Below are 21,966 nucleotides of genomic sequence, written 5' to 3'. Positions count from 1 at the left end.
ATAATAATAATAATAATAATGGTATTTGTTAAGCGCTTACTATGCGCAAAGCACTGTTCTAATAATAATGATGATGATGATGACATTTGTTAAGCACTTACTATGCGCAAAGCACTGTTATAAGCCCTGGGGAGGTGATCAGGTTGTCCCACGTGGGGCTCACAGTCTTAATCCCCATTTTACAGATGAGGGAACCAAGGCCCAGAGAAGTTATGCGACTTGCCCAAAGTCACACAGCTGACCATTGGCGGAGCCGGGATTCGAACCCATGGCCTCGGACTCCGAAGCCCATGCTCTTTCCTCCGGGCCACATTGCTTCTCTAGCTCTAACTTCTTTAGCTTCAATATCCAGAAGTTCGTAGTTTTCCCTTCTCAGATCTGACTTACTTCAGTATTTCTCAAGCTGTTGGGAGGAGATTAAAGCAGTAGAGCAGTAGTAATGATCTCTGGGACCCGGCCTTCTTTAACTCCAGGGCCCTCCCTCTCCCTGCACTACCCCTGAGTCTCCAAGATCTTTTGGGAGGACAAGAGGGAGAGAAACATTAAAAAAAAAAAAACCAAACATCAGTATTAATGGGAGGACAAGAGGGAGAGAAACATTTAAAAAAAAACCCCAAACATCAGTATTAAGCGTCTACTTGCCTGAGTGAGATTACAGAGTAAGGATAAAACTGTGGCCCCTGCCCTCAAGTTTGCAATCAGTGGGGGAGAGGAGAGATCTGAGCCACTTAAAATCAGAGAAAAGTAAAATGCTGAGACAAAAAGCCCAGAGTATAAATATGAGATTTCCCGAAATACACCCAAGTGATATTCAGCACTGGAGTGGAGAAGTGTGGAAGGCAAGTGAGGGGGCGGGGAAGGAGTGGAGCCTGGAAAGATGGGGTCGTAGCGGGACGCTGGATGCCGGTGGCGGGAGAGAGGAATCGGGCCCCCAAGTCGCAATAAGCGCAGCCCTTCTGGCAAACTCTGAGCGTCATATCCCTCCCTCAGCCGGAAACCCCTGGAATGGGCCGACTGGGACTGGAATTCTTCCCGGGAAGCCCTGGAAGGGCCGGGGGAGGGAGAGCGATTTGGGAAGCAGAAGTCGCACCTCCCTCCTAACCAGAGCCAGGATGGCGGACGGAAGCGGAGAAGCTTCCGTGAGCGACTTGGAGACGGACTCGGCTCACGTGGGCCCTGAGCCGCTGGGATTTTCCCGGCTTCCCGGCGGGCTAGTCCAGCTCTTCCCGAGGAGAAAAGCACGGCAGAGTCATACTTGGAAATGACACTGGACTGCCAGTCTTTGATAGGCAAGTTTTCCTTGGATGGCAGAGGTGAAACCAGCCTCTTTAGGGTAATAATCACACTTTATGGAGCTTGAATTTGGGGGTGATGTAGTTGGGTTTGCTGTTCTGGCAGGGTTTTTTTTTTAATGTGATATTTTTTAAGATATCAACCTGATCACCTTGTAACCTCCCCGGCGCTTAGAACAGTGATTTGCACATAGCGCTTAATAAATGCCATTATTATTATTATTATTATTATTACGAGCTTGTTATCTACCTTAGAGAAGCAGCGTGGCTCAGTGGAAAGAGCCCGGGCTTTGGAGTCAGAGGTCATGGGTTCGAGTCCCGGCTCCGCCAACTGTCAGCTGTGTGACTTTGGGCAAGTCACTTCACTTCTCTGGGCCTCAGTTACCTCATCTGGAAAATGGGAATTAAGACTGTGAGCCCCCCGTGGGACAACCTGATCCCTGATCCTGTAACCTCCCCAGTGCTCAGAACAGTGCTTTGCACATAATAAGCGTTTAATAAATACCATTATTGTTATTATTATTATTATTATACCTCACTGACTTCAGGGTAGACACAAGGTATCAGGTTGAACCCAGTCCCTGTCCCACATGGGGCTCACAGTCTAAGTAGGAGGCAGAGTTGTCTACTGGATAGCCAGGCTTGGGAGTCAGAGGGACCTGGGTTCTAATCCCGGCTCCGCCACTCCGTCTGCTGCATGACTTTGGCCAAGTCACTTAACTTCTCTGTGCCTCAGTTGCCTTATCTGTAAAATGGGGATTAAGGCTGGGTCCAACCTGATCAGCTTGTATCTACCCCAGCGCTTAGTACAGTACCCGGCACTTAACAAACACTAGGAAAAAAGGAGGAAGTAGGATTTAGTCCCCGTTTTACGGATGAGGGAACCGAGGCACAGCGAATTTAAGTGGCTTGCCCGAGGAAACACGGCAAATAAGTGGCAGACATGGGATTAGAACTCAGACCTTCTGACTTCAGGCTGTGCTCTTTCCTCTAGGCCTGTCCGAAACAGGACGGTGGCTGGAATTGAGGGTATTTTGTACTTTTGACTGTCTCTCTGCAAAGCTGTACTGTTAGAGTGCCTTTCCCTTTCCAGCGCAGGTGTCTTCCGTTCTTCGTGGCTTGGGATTTATCCTGGTCAAAAGGTCTTGTTTGCCTCAAAAACTTCCAGGGGAAAAAAAAAAAGTATTGTGAACTGCAACATTGGTCTTTCTTTAAAAATGGTATTTGTTAAGCACTCACTATATGCCAGGCACTGTACTAAAAGCTGGGGTAGATACAAGTTAATCAGGTTGGACACATATCGGGCTCACGGGCTTAATCCCCATTGTACAGATGAGGGAACTGAGGCACAGAGAAGTGAATAATAATAATGATGATGGTGGTATTTGTTAAGCGCTTACTATGTGCAAAGCACTGTTCTAAGCGCTGGAAGTGACTTGGCCAAGGCCATACAGCAGACACCTAGTAATAGTAATAATGATGGCATTTATTAAGCGCTTACTACGTGCAAGGCACTGTTCTAAGCGCTGGGGAGGTTACAAGGTGATCAGGTTGTCCCACAGGGGGCTCACAGGCTTAATCCCCATTGTACAGATGAAGGAACTGAGGCACAGAGAAGTGAAGTGACTTGGCCAAGGCCACACAGCAGACACATAATAATGATGGCATTTATTAAGCGCTTACTATGTGCAAGGCACTGTTCTAGGCGCTGGGGAGGTTACAAGGTGATCAGGTTGTCCCACAGGGGGCTCACAGGCTTAATCCCCATTTTTCAGATGAGGGAACTGAGGCACAGAGAAAGGAAGTGACTTGGCCAAGGCCACACAGCAGACACATAATAATGATGGCATTTATTAAGCGCTTACTACGTGCAAGGCACTGTTCTAAGCACTGGGGAGGTTACAAGGTGATCAGGTTGTCCCACAGGGGGCTCACAGGCTTAATCCCCATTTTTCAGATGAGGTAACTGAGGCCTAGAGAAGTTAGGTGACTTGCCCAAAGTCACCCAGCTGACAATCGGCAGAGCCAGGATTAAAACCCTGGTTCCTTGATTCTCAGACCCATGCTCTTCCCCCTAGGCTCTGCTGCTTCTCCCAAGCGCTTAGTACAGTGCTCTGCACACAGTAAGCGCTCAGTAAATACGATTGAATGAATGAATGAATGCTGTTCAGTTCTCTGGGAAACGAAATGTAGAAGAGTCGAAGCAACCTTGGGTTTAGATTGAGGAAGCACCCTTAATCAACCAATCATATTTATTGAGCGCTTACTATGTGCAGAGCACTGTACTAAGCGCTTGGGAAGTACAAATTGGCAACATATAGAGACAGTCCCTACCCAACATTGGGCTCACAGTAGCATCTTCACCCTGTGGTTTCGCCGGCTGTTTTATGTCCTGTGATCTTGGGTAGCTGATAGAAACTCCAAATAAGCTTCCTGTATTCAGTTTAATTTCCACATTATTAGTTTATTATTAGTAATAATACAGTAGTAGCCTCTAAGCACTTATTATGTACCAAGTGCTGGGGTAGAGATAGAATATAAGCAGTGTGACCTAGTAGATAGAGCGCAGGCCTGGTTTTCATCCTAGACTCCTTCCTTTGCTGTGTGACCTTGAGCAAGTCACTTCACTTCTCTGTGCCTTAGGTACCCTCACCTGCAAAATGGGGTTTAATTAATTAATGAATTCATAGTCGTACTTATTGAGCACTTACTGTGTGCAGAGCACTGTGCCAAGCGCTTGGGAAGTACAAATCGGCAACATCTAGAGGCGGTCCCTACCCAGCCGTGGGCTCACAGTCTAGAAGGGAGAGACAGACAACAAAACAAGTAGACAGGTGTCAATACCATCAGAGCGTAGGGGGTTTGGGATAATAATAATTAAGATTGTCTGCTAAGCCCTTACTATGTGCCCAGTCGCTCTGCTAAACGCTGGAGTGGATACCAGCAAGTCAAATTGGACACAATCCCTCTCCCACAGGGGTGCTCACCGTCTCAATCCCCGTTCTACAGGTGAGGGAACTGAAGCACAGAGAATAATAAGAATAATAATAATGATGGCCTTTATTAAGCGTCTAGTATGTGCAAAGCACTGTTCTAAGCACAGGCCTTCCCAGACTGAGCCCCCTCCTTCCTCTCCCCCTACTCCCCCTCCCTATCCCTCCCACCTTACCTCCTTCCCCTCCCCACAGCACCTGTATATATGTTTGTACAGATTTATTACTCTATTTTTACTTGTACATATTTAGACATTTTTAGACTGTGAGCCCACTGTTGGGTAGGAACTGTCTCTATATGTTGCCAATTTGTACTTCCCAAGCGCTTAGTACAGTGCTCTGCACACAGTAAGCGCTCAATAAATACGATTGATGATGAGGATAAATAGAATTATAGCTGTATACACACCATTAATAAAATAGAGCAATAAGTATGTACAAATATGCACAAGTGCTGTGGGGAGGGGAAGAGGGTAGGGTGGAGGGAGTGGGGACCTGGGCTTGTGTCCAACCTGATTAATTTGTATCTACCCCAGTGTTTAGTACAGTGCCTGGCACATAGTAAGCACTTAACCAATGCCATTTAAAAAAAAAAGAGGATAAGCAGATTGGGCACAATCCCTGTCCTGCAGGGGTTGCCTAGTCTAAGAGGGCAGGAGAACAGCTTTTTTAGCTCTCTTTTTCCAGATGAGGTAACTATCATCATCATCATCATCAATCGTATTTACTGAGCGCTTACTATGTGCAGAGCACTGTACTAAGCGCTTGGGAAGTACAAATTGGCAACATATAGAGAGAAGTGAAGTGACTTGCCCAAGGTCCCACAGCAGGCACGTGGAGGAGCCAGGATTAGAACCCAGATCCTCTGACTCTCAGGCTCCTGCTGACCCACTAGGCCCCGCTGCTTCTCGTGCTGCTCTTCGCCTCCTGCACACGGACTGTACTAGTACAGTGCTCTGCACACAGTAAGTGCTCAATAAATACGATTGATTGATTGATTGACTGTGCAGAAAAGGATACCTGACAGTCGCACGAGCCACCGAGATCCTCCCTGGAAACACAGGGCGGGGGTTGTGTCTGTTAGATTGTTATATTGTACTCTCCCGAGCGCTTAGCACACGGTAAGCACCCGAATACTGTCGACTGACCGACTGAATATGCCTCGAAATGGCCATTGAAAGAAGGTGTTTGAGCAAGCTGGGAAGTAAGGTAGCACCCAGACGTCACAGAGTTAATCTTCATCCCGGCAGCTGTGATTGACAAGATGAAGAAAGTTAATGTGCAGTTCTTGGGGGAGCGGGGGAGGAGAGTGGAAATTGCAGTTTCTCCGTTAATTGTACTTTAGGTGTCATCCGTTACGATTTCGTGTGTCTAGACAGAGCCAAGAGGTGGAGAAATTGCCTGGACGGAACCCAGCCCTCAGCCCACCAGGGTTCCGAATGGTAGTAATAATAATAATAATAATAATAATAATGATGGCATTCATTCATTCATTCATTCAATCGTATTTATTGAGTGCTTACTGTGTGCAGAGCACTGTACTAAGCACTTGGGAAGTCCAGGTTGGCAACATATAGAGACGGTCCCTACCCAACAGCGGGCTCACAGTCTAGAAGGGGGAGACAGAGAACAAAACAAAACATATTAACAAAATAAAATGAATAGAATAAATATGTGCAAATAAAATAGAGTAATAAATACATACAAACCTACTTCTCTGGGCCTCAGTTACCTCATCTGTAAAATGGGGATTAAGAGTGTGAGCTCCCCCGTGGGACAACCTGATCACCTTGTATCCCCCCAGCGCTTAGAACAGTGCTTAGCACACAGTAAGCGCTGAACAGATACCACCATTATTATACAAACGTATATACAGGATATTTACAGTATATTTATTAAGCACTTACTATGTGCAAAGCACTGTTCCAAGCGCTGGGGAGGTTACAAGGTGGTCAGGTTGTCCCATGGGGGGGGCTCAGAGTCTTAATCCCCATTTTACAGATGAGGGAACAGGCCCGGAGAAGTGAAGTGACTTGCCCAAAGTCACCCAGCTGACAATCGGAAGAGCCGGGATTTGAACCCGTGACCTCTGACTCTAAAGCCCGGGCTCTTCCCACTGAGCCACGCCGCTTAGGGGAGCGGAATGCTGTGGCCCTCCCCGCTTTACTCCCCTGTCCCCTTCGGCCAAGCCGCACCCCAAAGGTGAAGCAGTCAGTGAAAGTCCTATGCGATCCAGCCCAGGATTCCAGGAAGAGGCCAAAGGTGGAGGGAAGATGCTCCGACCTTTGGGATACGGTCCACGGATCCTTGGTTCCCAGGAGTGTCGGGCACTGCATGGTTTCTGCCTGTCGGGGCCTCTGCCGGCGTCTCTCTTCCCTAGCCTATTTCTCTAGCCACCTGAAGCTTCCTCTTTGCCTCCAAGCCAGCCGTGCTCTCCACATCCCTTTCATTGTACTTCCCAAGCGCTTAGTACAGTGCTCTGCACATAGTAAGCGCTCAATAAATACGATTGATTGATTGATTGATTGATTCAGTCGTATTTATTGAGCGCTTACTGTGTACAGAGAACTGTACTAAGCGCTTGGGAAGTCCAAGTTGGCAACATATAGAGACGGTCCCTACCCAGCAGTGGGCTCACAGTCTAGAAGGGGGAGACAGGGAACAAAACAAAACATATTAACAAGGTAAAATAAATAGAATATGTACAAGTAAAATAAATAGAGTAATAAATCCGTACAAACATATATACAGGTGCTGTGGGGAAGGGAAGGAGATAAGGCTGGGGGGGGGAGGAGGGGGAGAGGAAGGAGAGGGCTCAGTCTTCTCCCGCAGTGCAGGCTCCGAGGGCCTTGCACCTTTTTCTCCTGGCTGTGATCCTTGGACTTTGTATCCCCCGGAGATTTGGGACAGGTCTGGGGACCCGTCTGGCCTCAGCTGTGGGTTTTTGACTCTGAATCAAGAGGGTGAAGATGAACCGGGCGCCGCATTCGAAGGGGTCAGCTTTAGGTGTTCTAGAGATTGATACTGAGGCTTCGACTGATGATTCTAGCAGAGTCTCCTGTATTGGATTAGTTTCCCAGACGGTGGGCCTGGAACGGGGCCTTCAGGATCGCAACTCTGTTATCTTGATGCATAACAACCAGGAGAACGTCCCGCTGGGTGGAAGGAAGTCTCTCCAGAGGTGTCGAATGAACCAAATGGCTCCCGGGGCGTTGGGAGAAGCCCTCCGTTAAAGTCGAAAGCTGAGGTTCTGCCAAAAGAAAAGGTTCTGTCGTGCCACAGGATCACCTGCCTGGGTGTAATTAATTGGCTATGGGAGACGTGAATTCATTGGTTCAAGCAGCGTGGCTCAGTGGAAAGAGCACAGGCTTTGGAGTCAGAGGTCATGGGTTCAAATCCTGGCTCTGCCAGTTGTCAGCTGGGTGACTTTGGCCCAGTCACTTCACTTCTCTGTGCCTTCAGTTACCTCATCTGTAAAATGGGGATTAAAACCATGAACCCCCTGTGGGACAACCTGATCGCTTTGTAACCTCCCCAGCGCTTAGAACAGTGCTTTGCATATAGTAAGTGCTTAATAAATGCCATTATTATTATTATTATTATTCACTCAGTCGTATTTATTGAGTGCTTACTGTGTGCAGAGCAGTGTACTAAGTAAGCACATGGAAAGTACAGTACAGCAAAAGACAGCCCCTGCCCACAATGGGTTTACAGTCTAGAGGGGGGACAAATTAGCCTAAGGCTTGAAAGAAATCTAGTACTTCCCAAGCGCTTAGTATAGTGCGCTGCACACAGTAAGCGCTCAATAAATACGATTGAGTGAATGAGTGAGTGAATGAAATCAGGCTGGTGGAACGTAAGTCAGTTGAAGGTAAAATACATTGATATTACATCACTGGCATAGGATGCATTAGCCCCATGATATCATAGAGAAGCAGCATGGCTTAGTGGAAAGGGCACGATCTTGGGAGTCAGAGGACATGGGTTCCAGTCCCAGCTTTGCCAACTGTCTGCTGTGTGACCTTGGGCAAGCCACTTAACTTCTCTGTGCCTCAGTTACTTCATCTGTAAAATGGGGACTAAGACTGTAAGCCCCACGTGGGACATCCCGATTACCTTGTATCCACCCCAGTGCTTCCAGCAGTGCTTGGCACATAGTAAGCGCTTGACAAATGCCATTATCATTATTATTATATGCACAGGGTTGGACCCAAGAAATGTTTTAAAAGGTGGATTTCTAAAGCATCTCAGTAGTACAGTTTTACTGTAGTGTCATGGTCCTCTCGGGAATTGCCCAGAAGCTTGAATTGGAGGCAGTGACTTTTGGGTAGTTTTTCATCAGGTTTTCAAGGAGAGGGTGGGCAGCCTCAGGATATGATCGATCAGTCAATCACTGGGATTTATTAAGTGCTTACTGTGCGCAGAGCAGTATATTAAGCAGTAGGGAGAGTCCAATGTAACAGAGTTGGGACACATGTTCCCTGCCCATAAGGCACTCGAGCAAGTCACTTCAATTCTCTGTGCCCGTTACCTCATCTGCGAAATGGGGATTAATACCGTGAGCCCCATGTGGGACATGGACTGTGTTAACCTGATTATCTAGTATCTAACCCCGGTGCCTGGCACATAATAAGCACGTAGAAGAAGCAGCGTGGCTCAGTGGAAAGAGCATGGGCTTTGGAGTCAGAGGTCATGGGTTCAAGACCCGGCGCCGCCAGTTGCCAGCTGTGTGACTTTGGGCAAGTCACTTCACTTCTCTGTGCCTCAGTTACCCCATCTGTGTAATGGGGATTAAGACTGTGAGCCCCCCATGGGACAAACTGATCACCTTGTAACCTCTCCAGCTCTTAGAACAGTGCTTTGCACATAGTGCTTAATAAATGCTATCATTATTATTATATACCATTAAAAAATGAAGGAACTTATGGTCTAGAGGGGGCCTGTGATCAAACGGCATGGCGAGCCACCCCAGCTGGCCCGCTAGCCTCCGGCCTTGGCCGTGACTTCTTTCGCTGCCACTCTCAGCCTCCGGGTTGTGTCGTTCCCTGCCTCGGAATTGGGACTCTGAGGGGATTCAGAAGGTGATGAAGGATTTGGAGCCGTGACCAGAGGATTGAGAAGTGGAGGATGCCTGCCTGCTTTCCTTCTTGCTGCCGCTCTCCAGGCGCATGGCTCGGGGTCCCGTCCTTGTCCTCCTCCTCCTCCTAAACAGAGCCACCTGCTAAACAGAATAGGGTGCCGAGACCCGCACTAGATTGTAGTAAGCTCCTCGAGGGCAAGGGAACATACCCCACTGTCCCGAGCGCCCAGCCCAGTGCTCTGCACAGACTAGTTGCTTAAATAAGTGGCGTTTGATCGATTGGTCTTCCTGCCTGGGACCTGGACATCAAGTCCAGATCCGACTCAACCTCTCTTGTGCCCGGGTTCCTGTCTGTACAATTGTGCCCGCCTCCTACCCACTCTGCCGAGCTAGTGCGAGGCTCAAGTTAACGTTTTGTAAAATGCTTTTGAGCTCCTCTGGCGAAAAGCACTGTTTAAGCGCAAAGTATTATTTATGCCTAACAACCCGCAGACAGGGCCGATCCCCACAGCCAGAGCCCGTGGGCCATCCGGGGGTTTGCTGGGGGTCTCGAAGCAGACACGGAGGAGGGGCAGCCCGGGATTTCTATCCCGATTTATCTCTGTCCTTTACGTGGCTCGCCCAGCCGGGGCTCCCGCCAGCTCAGTGGGGTCAGGCATCCTCGGCCAGGCACCGGGTGCGCTCCCAGTGAAAATTGGAGGCCGGGAGGACCCACAGGGCTCTCAGGTGAGAGCCTGGTGCCGGATAACTTAACACTAATTGCCAGTGTGTGAAACCGGGGAGGCTTGCGTGCCTCCGCTTTAAAGCCGAGGTGTCAATTTAGAAATCATAATAGAGGTGTCATTTCAGAACACACAATTATTTTTGCAAAGAGAAAGAGCTTGTCATCCAGAAGCCCAGGCATGCGCCGAGGCAGAGAACTGGGGCCTTCGGCGCGGGAGTCGGAGAGGGGGAAAAGATTCACTGGGGCTAAGGCTTCCTAACCCTGCTTCTCCACAAAAGAAGACAACAGCACTGTCCCCTTCCACCTCTCCCCTTATCTGTCTCTGTGCTAGCCTCTGAGGGAGCTCATCTTCTAGGCAATTCGCTAAATTCGCCCTTGTTTCATAAGCACCCCAGGCTTCAGGGCTGCAGTTGCCTCCAGTGGAGCAACAGTGTCAGCGATTTATCCTAGACTGTCTAAGGGGCCTGAGGGTTGGAAGAAGATTGTTAGCTGATTTTCTAGTCCTTATGGTATTCCGGGGCGAAACTCCGGGCACCCAGCAACCTCATTGGAGCCATTGGGTCAACGAGGCGGTAAACAGGCCCTGTGCCTGCCAGTTCATGATAACCTGGGGCTGTTGTGCTCAGGCCCAGATTACCCCTCGTGCGCTGGTGCCGCTGCCCCGGGCCGCACATTTCCGCGGGTCCGGGGCAGTTGATCAGTTGCGCCGGGTATCAGGTACTCACTGACTCTGCCGGCCTAAGAAGCAGCATAGCCTAGTACGTAGAGCACGTGTTAGAGAGTCCGAATGACCTGGGTTCTAATCCTGGCTCTGTCCCTTGTCTGTTGTGTGACCTGGGGGGAAGTCACTTCACTTTTCTGGGCCACAGTTCCCTCATCTGTAAAATGGGGATCGTGACCGGGAGCCCTATGTGAGACAGGGACTGGGTCCAACCTGATTATCGTGTCTCTACCCCAGCACTTAGAACAGTGCCTGATGCATAATAATAATAATAATAATAATGATGGCATTTGTTAAGCACTTACTATGTGCGAAGCACCGTTCTAAGTGCTGGGGGGATACAAGGTGATCAGGTTGTCCCACGTCAGCTCACAGTCTTAATCCCCGTTTTACAGATGAGGTAACTGAGGCTCAGAGAAGTTAAGTGACTTGCCCAAGGTCACACAGCAGACGTGGCGGAGCCGGGATTCGAACCCATGACCTCTGACTCCCAAGCCTGGGCTCTTTCCACTGAGCCATGCTGCTTCTCGTAATAATAATAATAGCATTTATTAAGCACTTACTGTGTGCAAAGCACTGTTCTAAGCGCCGGGGAAGTTACAAGGTGAACAGGTTGTCCCACGTGGGGCTCACAGTCTTAATCCCCGTTTTACAGATGAGGGAACTGAGGCCCAGAGAAGTGAAGTGACTTACCCAAAGTCACACGGCTGAGCCGGGATTTGTACCCATGACCTCTGACTCCAAAGCCCCGGGCTCTTTCCACTGAGCCACGCTGCTTCTCTGCATAGTAAGCGCTCAACGAATACTAATTATTACTATTTTTATTCTAACTCTAAGTGATTCTGCACCCAAGAGCAGCTTGGAGCCAGGTAGGAGAGCAGCTCCTTGGCCCCGGAGGCAATTCAAGGGCCCGTGCCTCCACCCCCTCCTCAGTAGCGAGGGTCTCCCACTGGGAAGCAGCGTGGCCTACTGTTTTAATTCCTCTCCACCGCTTGTCTGCTCTGCGACCCTGGGCAAGTCACTTTTAACTTCTTTAGGCCTCCGTTACCTCATCTGTCAAATGGGCATTAAGACTGTGCGCCCCAGGTGGGACGGGGACCGTGTCCAACCTGCTTAGCTTGCATCTACCCCAGCGCTTGCTTGACCCATAGTAAGGGCGTTAATAAATACCATCATCACCATCATCACTCTTGCCGTGCTCTGAGCCGCTGGCACCCTCAATCCGACCCTGCGAGTAGCTGGATTAACGCACTCGTCTTTCTGCCTCAAGAGATCCGGATTCAGTAGCAGCCGAGCTCACATGTCACAGAATCATAGACAACCGGAGCTGGGAAAGGCTCTGGGGCTTTCAGTGCCATCTGTTACCCTGTAATAATTCTTTCTTTCTACTTCTCCGTCTTTTGTCTTATTTTCAGCGCTCTGCGGAAGTTTCTCCTGTTTTCTTAGCGCGTTCTCTTGTTCCGAGTTAGTTGGAGGATCCGTCTAAAGGGTCTTCGGACGCCTGTTTGCGTCCCAAAGCCAGGACTCCTTTCAGAAGCCTGGAGTGGCGGCGGCAGTCTGGGACCATGTGGGTTTAGCGGGGGCTAGTACAGAAACTTTTGTAGCAAGAGACGATCGGTAGTGCGCAGCATTATCCTTGACCCAAAGCTTGAATTCCCCACCAGCCCTTTCAAGGCAGCGGGGCCAAATCCAGGGACTAGGGACAGTATATGCGGTGTCCTTTTCTGCTTGAATTGTTTCTCGCGCTTAGTGGTTCTGTTAAATGCCTGCCCAGTACTCAAGGCAGGGGAAAAAGTACACAGGTGTGAATTAGACATAGTCCCTGGCCCCTCGCCAGGGGCTCGTAGCCTAAGGTTAAGGTGGGTCCTGGCGGGGAGAGGACGGCATCCGGCCTAAGGAAGGGTAAAGTAAGTAAAACACAGACCCAATATAAAAGACATCATCTGCCTCTCACTTGAACATTTTTGGCTTCTTAGGGTCCAATTTAAGTGTTGTCCATCTGTTATCCCACCTACAAGCTTTGTGGCCTGCCATAGTGATTGCAGTGGTACTTATTGAGCATTCGTTAAAAGTAGTGCGCTGTACTAAGTGTTTGGCAAGCACAAGGTCCGCCCATCTCCATTTGGTTCAAATAGAGCTTGCTCCGCGCCTCCGACACCGGTACCATCTCTCCTAATCTTCATTGGAAATGTGCTGTCGAAGTGACACTTTGCATGCACGTTGCTTTTGGGAGTACAGCCATCCTCCCTTCCTCCATGTCTGTTGTTGACCAATGTTCTGCTCCAAATATTACCAGTGACAAAACAGTGGCGTCGCAAAGTTCTCTTTTCTTCCTGAGCATCTCATGTTCAGATGTTACTGAAACTGATCCATGTAGCTTTTCTTCCAACTGTGATCACGATCAAATGTTTTGGCCACATTTCTTTCCTTGGCTGAGCGAGATGTAGTTTTCCCACTTCTCTGCTTTTCTCACCATGTACACGAGTGGATCCTTCTGGACGATATTCACCGGTCTGCGTTCCACCATTTTCCCTTCCAGCTCTGGTGTGTGATTTGCCTATTATAACTAGGTGAAGACTAGTTTTGTCAGTTTGCTCGCAGTCAATATTGAATCACTCTTCGCGGTTGAGGTTGTTGAATACTTGGGTGACAGAAAAGAACTTTCGTGAGCCTGCCCCGCCACTTGACTCTAATGTGAAGTGTCCAGGTTAAAATGAAAAGTAAAGAGGTTATGGATGAAGCAGTAATGAGAGTCTATGACAGAAGCGTCTCCCCCTCTCCAGCCCAAGAGGGGAAGGGAGAAGAGACTCGCTTCGGTCAGTTCGCCTTAACAGGCTTTGATCGGGATGTACAGATTCCTCAATCAGTGGTATTTATCGAGTATTTATAGTACTAAGCGCTTGTTAGAAGCAGTGTGGCCTGTTGGCAGGAGCCACCGGCCTGGGATTCCAAGGACCTGGCTACTAATTGCGGCTCCTCCACCAGTGTGCTGTGCGACCGTGGGCAAGTCTGTTAACTTCTCTGGGCCTCAGTTACATCATCTGTAAAATGGGGATTAAGACTGTGAGCCCTGTGGGGAATATGGACTGTGTCCAACCTGATTAGCTTAGTACAGTGCGTGGCACATAGTAAGAGATTGTGCCCTCCAGGTCAAATTCTTTGGTCTGTTCACTGTCCCTCTGAGCAGCTAGTGCCTCCTCTATCCCCCTTGCCTCCCCCAGTCTCAGATTCACTGTGCCGCGGGTGACCAGGAGAATTCAGGGATGCTGGTGGCCAGAGAGGACCTGGAAGAATGGATTACCTCAGAGAAGGGGACCCCATCACAATGGCATGGACACCGTGGCAACTGATTGCTAGGAGGAGTTGACTCATGCATCATAGAGAAGCAGCGTGGCTCAGTGGAAAGAGCCCGGGCTTTAGAGTCAGAGGTCATAGGTTCAAATCCCGGCTCCGCCAATTGTCAGCTGTGTGACTGGGCAAGTCACTTCACTTCTCTGTGCCTCAGTTACCTCATCTGCCAAATGAGGATTAAGATTGTGAGCCCCCAGTGGGACAGTCTGATCACCTTGTAACCTCCCCAGTGCTTAGAACAGTGCTTTGCACATAGTAAGTGCTTAATAAATGCCATTATTATTATTATTATTAACAAATAGCAAATAAAAGTACAATACAACAGAGTTGGTAGCTGTGTTCCCTGCCCATAGCGAGCGTACAGTCTAGTGGATGCTGGAAGCTGTGTGGATATCGCAGAAAATGATTCAGCTGCTCAATGTCATCACTCGGGATTCATTCATTTAATCGTATTTTTTGAGCGCTTACTGTGGGCAGAGCACTGTACTAAGTGCTTGGAAAGAACAGCTCGGCAACACGTAGAGACAGTCCTTACCCAACAACAGTTTCCCAGTGAAGCAGTGTGGCCTTTTGGCAGGAGCCACCGGCTTGGGATTCCAAGGACCTGGGTACTAATTGCGGCTCCTCCACCAGTGTGCTGTGTGACGTTGGGCAAGTCTGTTAACTTCTCTGGGCCTCAGTTACATCATCGGTAAAATGGGGATTAAGACTGTGAGTCTTTGGGGAATATGGACTGTGTCCAACCTGATTAGCTTAGTACAGTGCCTGGCACATAGGCAGCAGATAGAGACAATCCCTACCCAACAACAGTTTCCCAGTGCAGAAAGTAAGGAAGCAATTAGGTCAGCTTCCCTTCTTGATTTAAGCCTTAATAAAAAGGTAAGAATTAATGGAAAGCTTAAGGTGGAGGAATTGTTTGATGGGAACAATCACAAAATGATGATATCCCATATCTGTAGGAAAGGGAGGAGAGAAGTCAGCAAGATAAAATTTGTTTTCTTCAAGCTCATGTTCTTTAATAGGGTTGGGCCACTGAAGGAAGGATTTGATGGAATGAAAGCCTAAGAACTTAAAGGAATCCAAGGTGCCTGGCTGTTCTTTAATAAGATGGTTATTCGGCTCGGTTAAAAAACCCACAAAAAACTACCACCCAGAGGAAGGACCCGGCGGGTAGGAAGAAGCCGCGCTGACTGAAGTAATTGCACTTTGAATGGAAAATGCGTGATTTGCGTAGGGGCAAGAGTGGAAAACCCGAAACCTGGAAGGAAGATGCAACGAGTGTGAGATATGAGAGATAACATTCTTCACTTACGTTGGGTGAAAGAGGACATCCCCTGGGAGAGTAGATAACAAATAGCTGAAAAGGTTATTGTCTGTTCCCCTTCCCCTCTGCCCCTCCTGTCTTGGCGTGAATGGCTGACCAGACAAGTCCCACTTGAGATGGAAGGTAGGAAAGCCAAACTAGACTAGTGGAAGGAGCAATGAAAGGGTGTTATTTTTTAAACCCAGATGTATTGAAGGCCGCAAGGGCCTGACGATGAGCGTGCTAGAAAGTCTGAGGACTTGCCAGATGCTTTTGCAGCTTTATTTTGGAGGAGCCCTGGGAAACGGGAGCAGTTTTTAAGGAGTGGAAAAGTGCAAACTCCATAAAAGGGGGAAATTTGTAATAATTACTATCAAGCCGATGTGTCATCGGTACTTTGGAAGATAGAACAAAAGATCAAACAATCAATTTACAGCTATCTAGAGGAGTTTAAGGTACTCTAAGGTCGCTAACTTGACCTTGCGGAGAGACAATCACGACGAATTCTAATTTCCTACGATGGTGACAGCTTCTAGATAAAAGAGAAGCAGTAGATACCTATCTCTACTTCAATAAGGCTTTTGATTCCAGTCCACATGACAGCCTTCTTGTTAAACGTACGGTCTTTGCTGTATTACTATTAGCGGGTGCATAGCTGGTTCAAGGGCGGTTGTCTGATTCACAGTAGAGCTAGATTATGTATAAAGTTGTGAACCAAGATAAATCAGTAGGGGAAGTGGTCCTGTTTATTATCTTTTTTTTGATCCCCCGCAGGAAGGCACACTTCTCAGGTGGTGCTAAATTTGGAAGATAAGAAGCTAGAACGCATGAATTTTGACTTAGAAAACCCACCCTACACAAACAGGATGAATAGGGACAAATGCAAGGTTGGGCACTTAGGAATGAAAAGCAAACAACTGAAGTGTGAGATGAAGTAAGTCTGGATGGACACGAATGCAGTAGAAACAGAAAAATACCTGGAAGTCGTAGTTGACGGGAAATGGAATGAGTCAACAATGGGGTGCCCTCGTTTTTAGAAACAGTAAGTGGTATTGGCAAGTATCAATCAGTGTGTGACACGCAGGGGTCTGGAAGTGGTCTTTCCACTGTTCGCTTTGCACGGGTCAGACTCTTACTAGAGTTTGGTGTCCTGAAACTAGGGACAGTTCAGAGAAGAATAACAGAATGATTTGATAGGAAACAAAAAAAAAACCCAAAAGTTGCACCAGGAGAGGATTAAGGAAATAGGATGGTTTAGCCTCGAAGACCAAGGGGGTGACATTAATAACTAGGTTATTAACAGTCAGACTAGAGGATTTTGATGAGGAGGCTTTTGATCCGTTAATTTATTTTCCTTGTCCTCTGAGGATCAAACAAGGTAAAGTGGGCTTAAGTTAAGTAATATTAAGGGAAGTGGCGGCATCTAGATCCCTGGAGATTTTAGGTATTCACCTCCCTGATAAGATGATGTGAAGCCCACAGTAGAGGTTTGCCATCTCTCCTTCAGATTTCCTTTACAACCTTGGCCGATTTCTCTCTCCTTTCTTTCCTGTCCTATGCACCTTTCTGGGCCTCAGCCTCAGCTTTGCCCCCCAGCTCACAGCTGGGCCAGTAATCCAGTTCTCCAACGAATGCTGATCAATCGATTTCCTCATCTCTAAAATTCCGTAGCTCAAACCAGGACCACTCACATTTTCTAACCGACCCTTTCCCCTGTAGCGGTTAGTTTGTGAGCTTAAATGGGAGAAGAGTGAGGGTGTGAGATGGTCCCTTGAAAGAGAATAATTCGGAAGCAGCAGATTTGCAGCTGGTTCTGAGCTGGGCAGGGCAGTTTGCAAGCCAGTGTGGTAAAACCTGGGCGAGGGGAAGAGCTGATGGGGGAAAGTGAGCTGAAGTTGGCCAGCTGCAGCAGTAAAGCAGTCACTCTGCCTTTCACATGACTACCCTATAACCCAGCCCGTTTTAATGAGAGCTAAATGGGCTCTCTCATTTAGGAAAGATTGTCCATTATTATTTTCATTCTGCATCTTTGCCCAAGAACCTGGCAGAGAACAAGGCAAACAGTTCCCTGAAGGTCAGGGGAGCTTGTCCCCACATTCCTTCCTGACTCTCCCTGAGAGCCGAGAAAGGCCATTCACCCAGCTGGGGATCTGGGGGCTGCTTGGTGTTGTGCTTAGGGCTCCTAGTGGGGCTGGAGTCTAAGCTCCTTGAGGGCAGGGATCGTGTCTGTCATCTTGATTGTACTGTCCCCCGAGTGCTTAGTTCAGTACTCTATGAGCAGTAGAATCTCAATAAATGCCACTGATTGATTTGTATGGCCAGTATCTGCTGCCTAGGGGTGTTTTTTTTTTTTTTATTTTTTGAGAGGGGGAAAAGGGGGATCAAAACACGTAAAACAATCCTTACTCCTCCCAAGTTGTTCGAGAGGGAAATGAGGCGACTTGGTTGCTTCACCCACTCCAGACCCATCCCAAGTCCGTAGGTGATGCCTGGATTTTCAGGCTCTGCCTGAAGCCTCTGTGGGAGAGTTCAGATCTCAGGTCAGTAGCTGGGAGTCAGATGACTTTGGAGAGAGTGTACGGTGATCAAAATGCTGGTGATGCCAGGGAAGCGTTCAAGGGGGGCAGAGCTGACTTGTCCCTCCCCCTCTTTACCAATGTGTGCCCTTTGACAGGGATCACCCTCTGTTTTTATCTCTGTTAGGAGGCTGCTGGAGTCTTCCCTCATTTCATTGTCCCGTTATGATGGAGCAGGGTCCCGGGAGCACCCAATCTACCCAGACCCAGCGAGGTAAGGACAAAGCGGAATCTCGTTTAGCTGGGGGGATTCCATAAGGCCGCTCTTGCAGAAATGGAGAGGGCGAGCCAACCGAACCTCTGCAGCGAAGCAGGTCTGAAAGATGAGCCCGGGAATTAGCTTACGGATTTCCAAACTCTTTGGCAGAGCCCCTTTCATTTTCGGGCACTGGATGACCGCTTCAACTCACTGGCCTCAAGGAAGCCCTTCTGGCCATCCCACCCTGCTCTTTGCCCCCTCCAGCCCCCGCAGACACTTAATCCAGTGTGCCGCACGTAGTAAGCACTCAATAAGCACCATCGATCGATTGACTGATTTCTCTCCACCGTGGCTGCTGCTAGTCTAAGAAGAGCACCAGCAGTGTTGGGAAGGGAAAGCACTCGTTTGGAGGAGGGAGAGTTGCGTTCTTGGGGATGGGGAGTGAGAAGGGGGTGAGGAGCGCAACTTGGCCGGGATCCACGGTCCTGGGGCCACCAGAGCCATAAATTGGTTAGAAGGATTTACTCGTGCCAAGTCACGGATACCTTAGGGAAAGACCGGAGAAGTCCACGGGCAAAGTTACATGTGATCCTACTGCTAATCAGAGTGGCAAGGCCTGGCCACTTGCCATAGAACTGGACACCCTCATTTAGCCTGTTCAGGAAAACAAGAGACAAATGAGAATCATAAGATTCACGGGGAAATCCTGAACAAAACGCCAAATCAAGTGTAGTCATCCTTGAGAGAGGATTTAGGAAGTCAAAAGGTGGCAGGCAAGCTCAGTCAGATGTTGGACTTGGAGTATGAGCAATGGGGGGAACGTAGCTAAAACGGGTCTTGTTAAAATACTGGCTTGACACCTTTCTTGGAAAGTTCTCGAAAAGAAAGGCAAATCGTACCCACCTTTTGAGAGAAGTACAACTTGACGTTTGTTACTCAGAGCTGTTGAGTCAGACACAGCGTGATTTACCAACCCCAGTGACCTGAGAAGGGGCAGTGAACGGCAACTTGGAAGATGTTGTCGGATACCAGTTAGGGCGTTATACGGATCGGCTGTGAGGTTCAAAAAGCGGCTTCAGGAAATCTGAGGGATTCTCACTGTGGGCAAAAGCTGTGAACTTACCTGGGAAGCTCATCCAAAAAGAGTTAGCCTCAGGGAGGGAGGACTTTATCAGTGAAAAGTGGTAGAATCAGAAGGTCCTAGTTTTCTGGGGCAGTTGGCTGTGTTTTGTCATGAAACCAGAACATTCCTTTCCTGGGTTCCTGATGAGAATGAATACCCTCCCCCCTTCCCCAAGGGCAGTGTTCAGTCTAAAACCCTCTGTATGTCTAAGAGGTCACTCGGATCCTTCCAGCCAAGCACCTATTTGGACTCAAACTGTTGGTGTAACTGGGGGTGTTGATGAGGGAAGGAGGGCCAAAAGCAAGCAAGTGATGAGTAAAATGAGAGCGTGGTGCCGAGACTCTTAAAACTGGAAGGGAAAGAAAATGTCGGGAGTCTTGCAGGGTGTTCCTTGGGCTCTCAAAATGGAACATTTCAGGGAAGCCATTTTATGTTGGAGATGAGTCTTTCTAGAGCAGCCGGGGGAGCCCGATCGTTGGAGATGCTTAGTTGAACTATGTCCTGGGGTCTCTCCTCTAAGGATGGAAATTCTGCCTTAACTCCAGCCGAAAGACAGAGTGGGCTTCGGAGCTTTTCCAGGTCTAACTTTTTTTTTCGTCCTGGAAATGGCCGATGCTTCCCGACGTGGTCTTTTGGGGAGCAGGTCATTGCCATTCTTTACGAAGGAACTGGTCTTCTCTTCAAGTAGGATCTTCCTTCTGCTCTCACAGCTCTAGGAACTTGGAGAAAATGGCACCTTATCGTTGCCTGAGGAAGTTCTGGCACTGGAGTTGGACCGTTGGGGAACAGTAATAATAATAATTTTGGTATTTGAGTGCTTTACTATAGGTCAAACTCTGTAGTAAGAGCCGGGGTAGATACAAGATAATGAGGCTGGACGCGGATATGTGGCTCACAGTCTAAGTAGGAGGGAAAATAGGTACTGAATCCCCATTTTACTGATGAAGAAACTGAGACCCAGAGAAGATAAGCGGCTTGCCCAAGGTCACTCGGGAGGCAAGTGGTGGAGCCAGGGTCCTCCGTCTCCCAGGCCCGAGTTCTTTCCACTAGGTCCTGTGTTGGCTGTTTGCTGCCAGAAAGTTAGCATGAAGCAGCCTTCCCCCAAAGGTCAGCTAGAATGTATTTTGTGCCTTTTGAGGGATGAGCACTGGAAATAAGATGCTAGTCAAATAAGCGAAAAAAAATAAAGGTGGACAAATTGTTCATCTGATTCAGTGAAATATTGTTAGAGCCCGCATAAAATATGCAAAGGAGTGAGCCGCTGGAGGTGAGGGGAATGATCTTGCCACAGATGTGATCATCATCATCAGTGGTCTTTATTGAGCACTTAAGCGTGCAACGCATCTTACTAAGCTCTTGGGCAAATGCAGTATAAGAGAGTTGGCAGACGCATTCCCTGCCCACAGTGAGCATCCAGACCTGAGGGGGATAGGCATTAATGTAAGTGAATAATTTATAAGCGATCATTTGTAGATCCAAGCTCCACCACTTAGAACGTCCAAGATATGCCTCTGGTATTTAGGTTTCCTTTTTGGTGGCTTCTGTGCCAATCATCCCCAACCCGCTGGACCAAATTAAATTGAATCCCACAGTGCCAGATCCTGCATCTTGTCCTGTAGACAAATTCTTGTTTTGCAACAGATTGTTGTTTCTGCAGTTGTCAGCTCATTATGGGTGGGGAACGTGTCTGCTTATTCTCTTGTATTGTACTCTCCCAAGTGCTTAGAACAGTGCACGTAATAATCAGTCAATAAATCCCATTGATGGATTGTCTTTGGCCAGTGATTGAGGCAGGCAGTCCAGGCAAAATCCCTTTAAGTTGCCATGGTGGCTTGCCCTAATGGTCTCCAAGAGTGGGCTCTGCTCGGACTCTCCCAAGACTAATGTCCAGGTAGGTTTCAGCCCAGCTAAACGCAAGACGTTTTGCCACAATGTTCCGTGTGCACAGGCTGGATTTTGGCAGTATTTATTTCCGCGGACTCAGGGATGGGAAATGAATGGATCTCCTGGCATCTGCAGCACCAAAGGGACAGTCCTCTCCGGAATCACCAGTGACCTGCCCTTCTCACCAAATCTGACCAACTATACTCTGGGCCACTTGCTTCTCCTGGAAACGCTATCTAACCTTGGTTTCTCTGATCCGGTTCTCTCCCGGTTCTCGTCTTACTTCTCGGGCAGATGCTTTCACAGGCTCTTCCTCTGTCTCCACCCATTAACTGTAGGTGTCCCTCAAGACAGTTCTGGGTCCCCTTCTCTTCTCCGTTTACCCTTACCCTCTTGGGAAGCTCATCTCTTTCGTTTCCTCTTGCTTCCCAGACATCTCTACATGGATGTCCTGCCGGTACCTTAAGGTCACGTGTCCAAAACTAAACTCCTCTTCTTCCCTTCCAAATCCTCTCCTCTGCCTATTTTCCCATCACAGTCGACAGCACCACGATCCTTCCCACCTCTTAAACCTGTAACCGTGACATTAGCCTCAGTTCCTTCCTGTCTTTCAGTCCTCCTATTGAGTCTGTCACCCAGTCCTGTCCATCCTTCACAACATTTCCAGGATCCGTCGAGAGGCAACTTTGCCGAGTCAGTAGAGCCCGGACCTGGGTGTCA

At 48.5% G+C, this 21,966-nt stretch overlaps 1 protein-coding gene across 7 annotated transcripts in view; it reads left to right on the top strand.

The window, feature by feature from the left end:
- The window catches only part of AMBRA1 (autophagy and beclin 1 regulator 1), a 182,685-nt gene that overhangs the window by 66,163 nt on the left and 94,556 nt on the right, over positions 1 to 21,966 (top strand). For 4 of the 7 annotated variants that reach the window (XM_038764132.1, XM_038764135.1, XM_038764134.1 and 1 more), the window contains one exon: positions 18,168 to 18,254. The exons of the other annotated variants lie outside the window; for them this stretch is intronic. In XM_038764132.1, coding sequence (XP_038620060.1) covers positions 18,168 to 18,254 — 87 coding nt within the window. The remainder of the gene's footprint in view (positions 1 to 18,167; positions 18,255 to 21,966) is intronic. 7 annotated transcript variants of the gene reach the window in all.

The sequence above is a fragment of the Tachyglossus aculeatus genome, chromosome 22 (genome assembly GCF_015852505.1).
Source record: "Tachyglossus aculeatus isolate mTacAcu1 chromosome 22, mTacAcu1.pri, whole genome shotgun sequence".
In the NCBI taxonomy this organism is placed as follows: domain Eukaryota; kingdom Metazoa; phylum Chordata; class Mammalia; order Monotremata; family Tachyglossidae; genus Tachyglossus; species Tachyglossus aculeatus.
The sequence above is the reverse complement of the archived record's forward strand: the minus strand, read 5'-3'. Positions and strand labels throughout refer to the sequence as shown.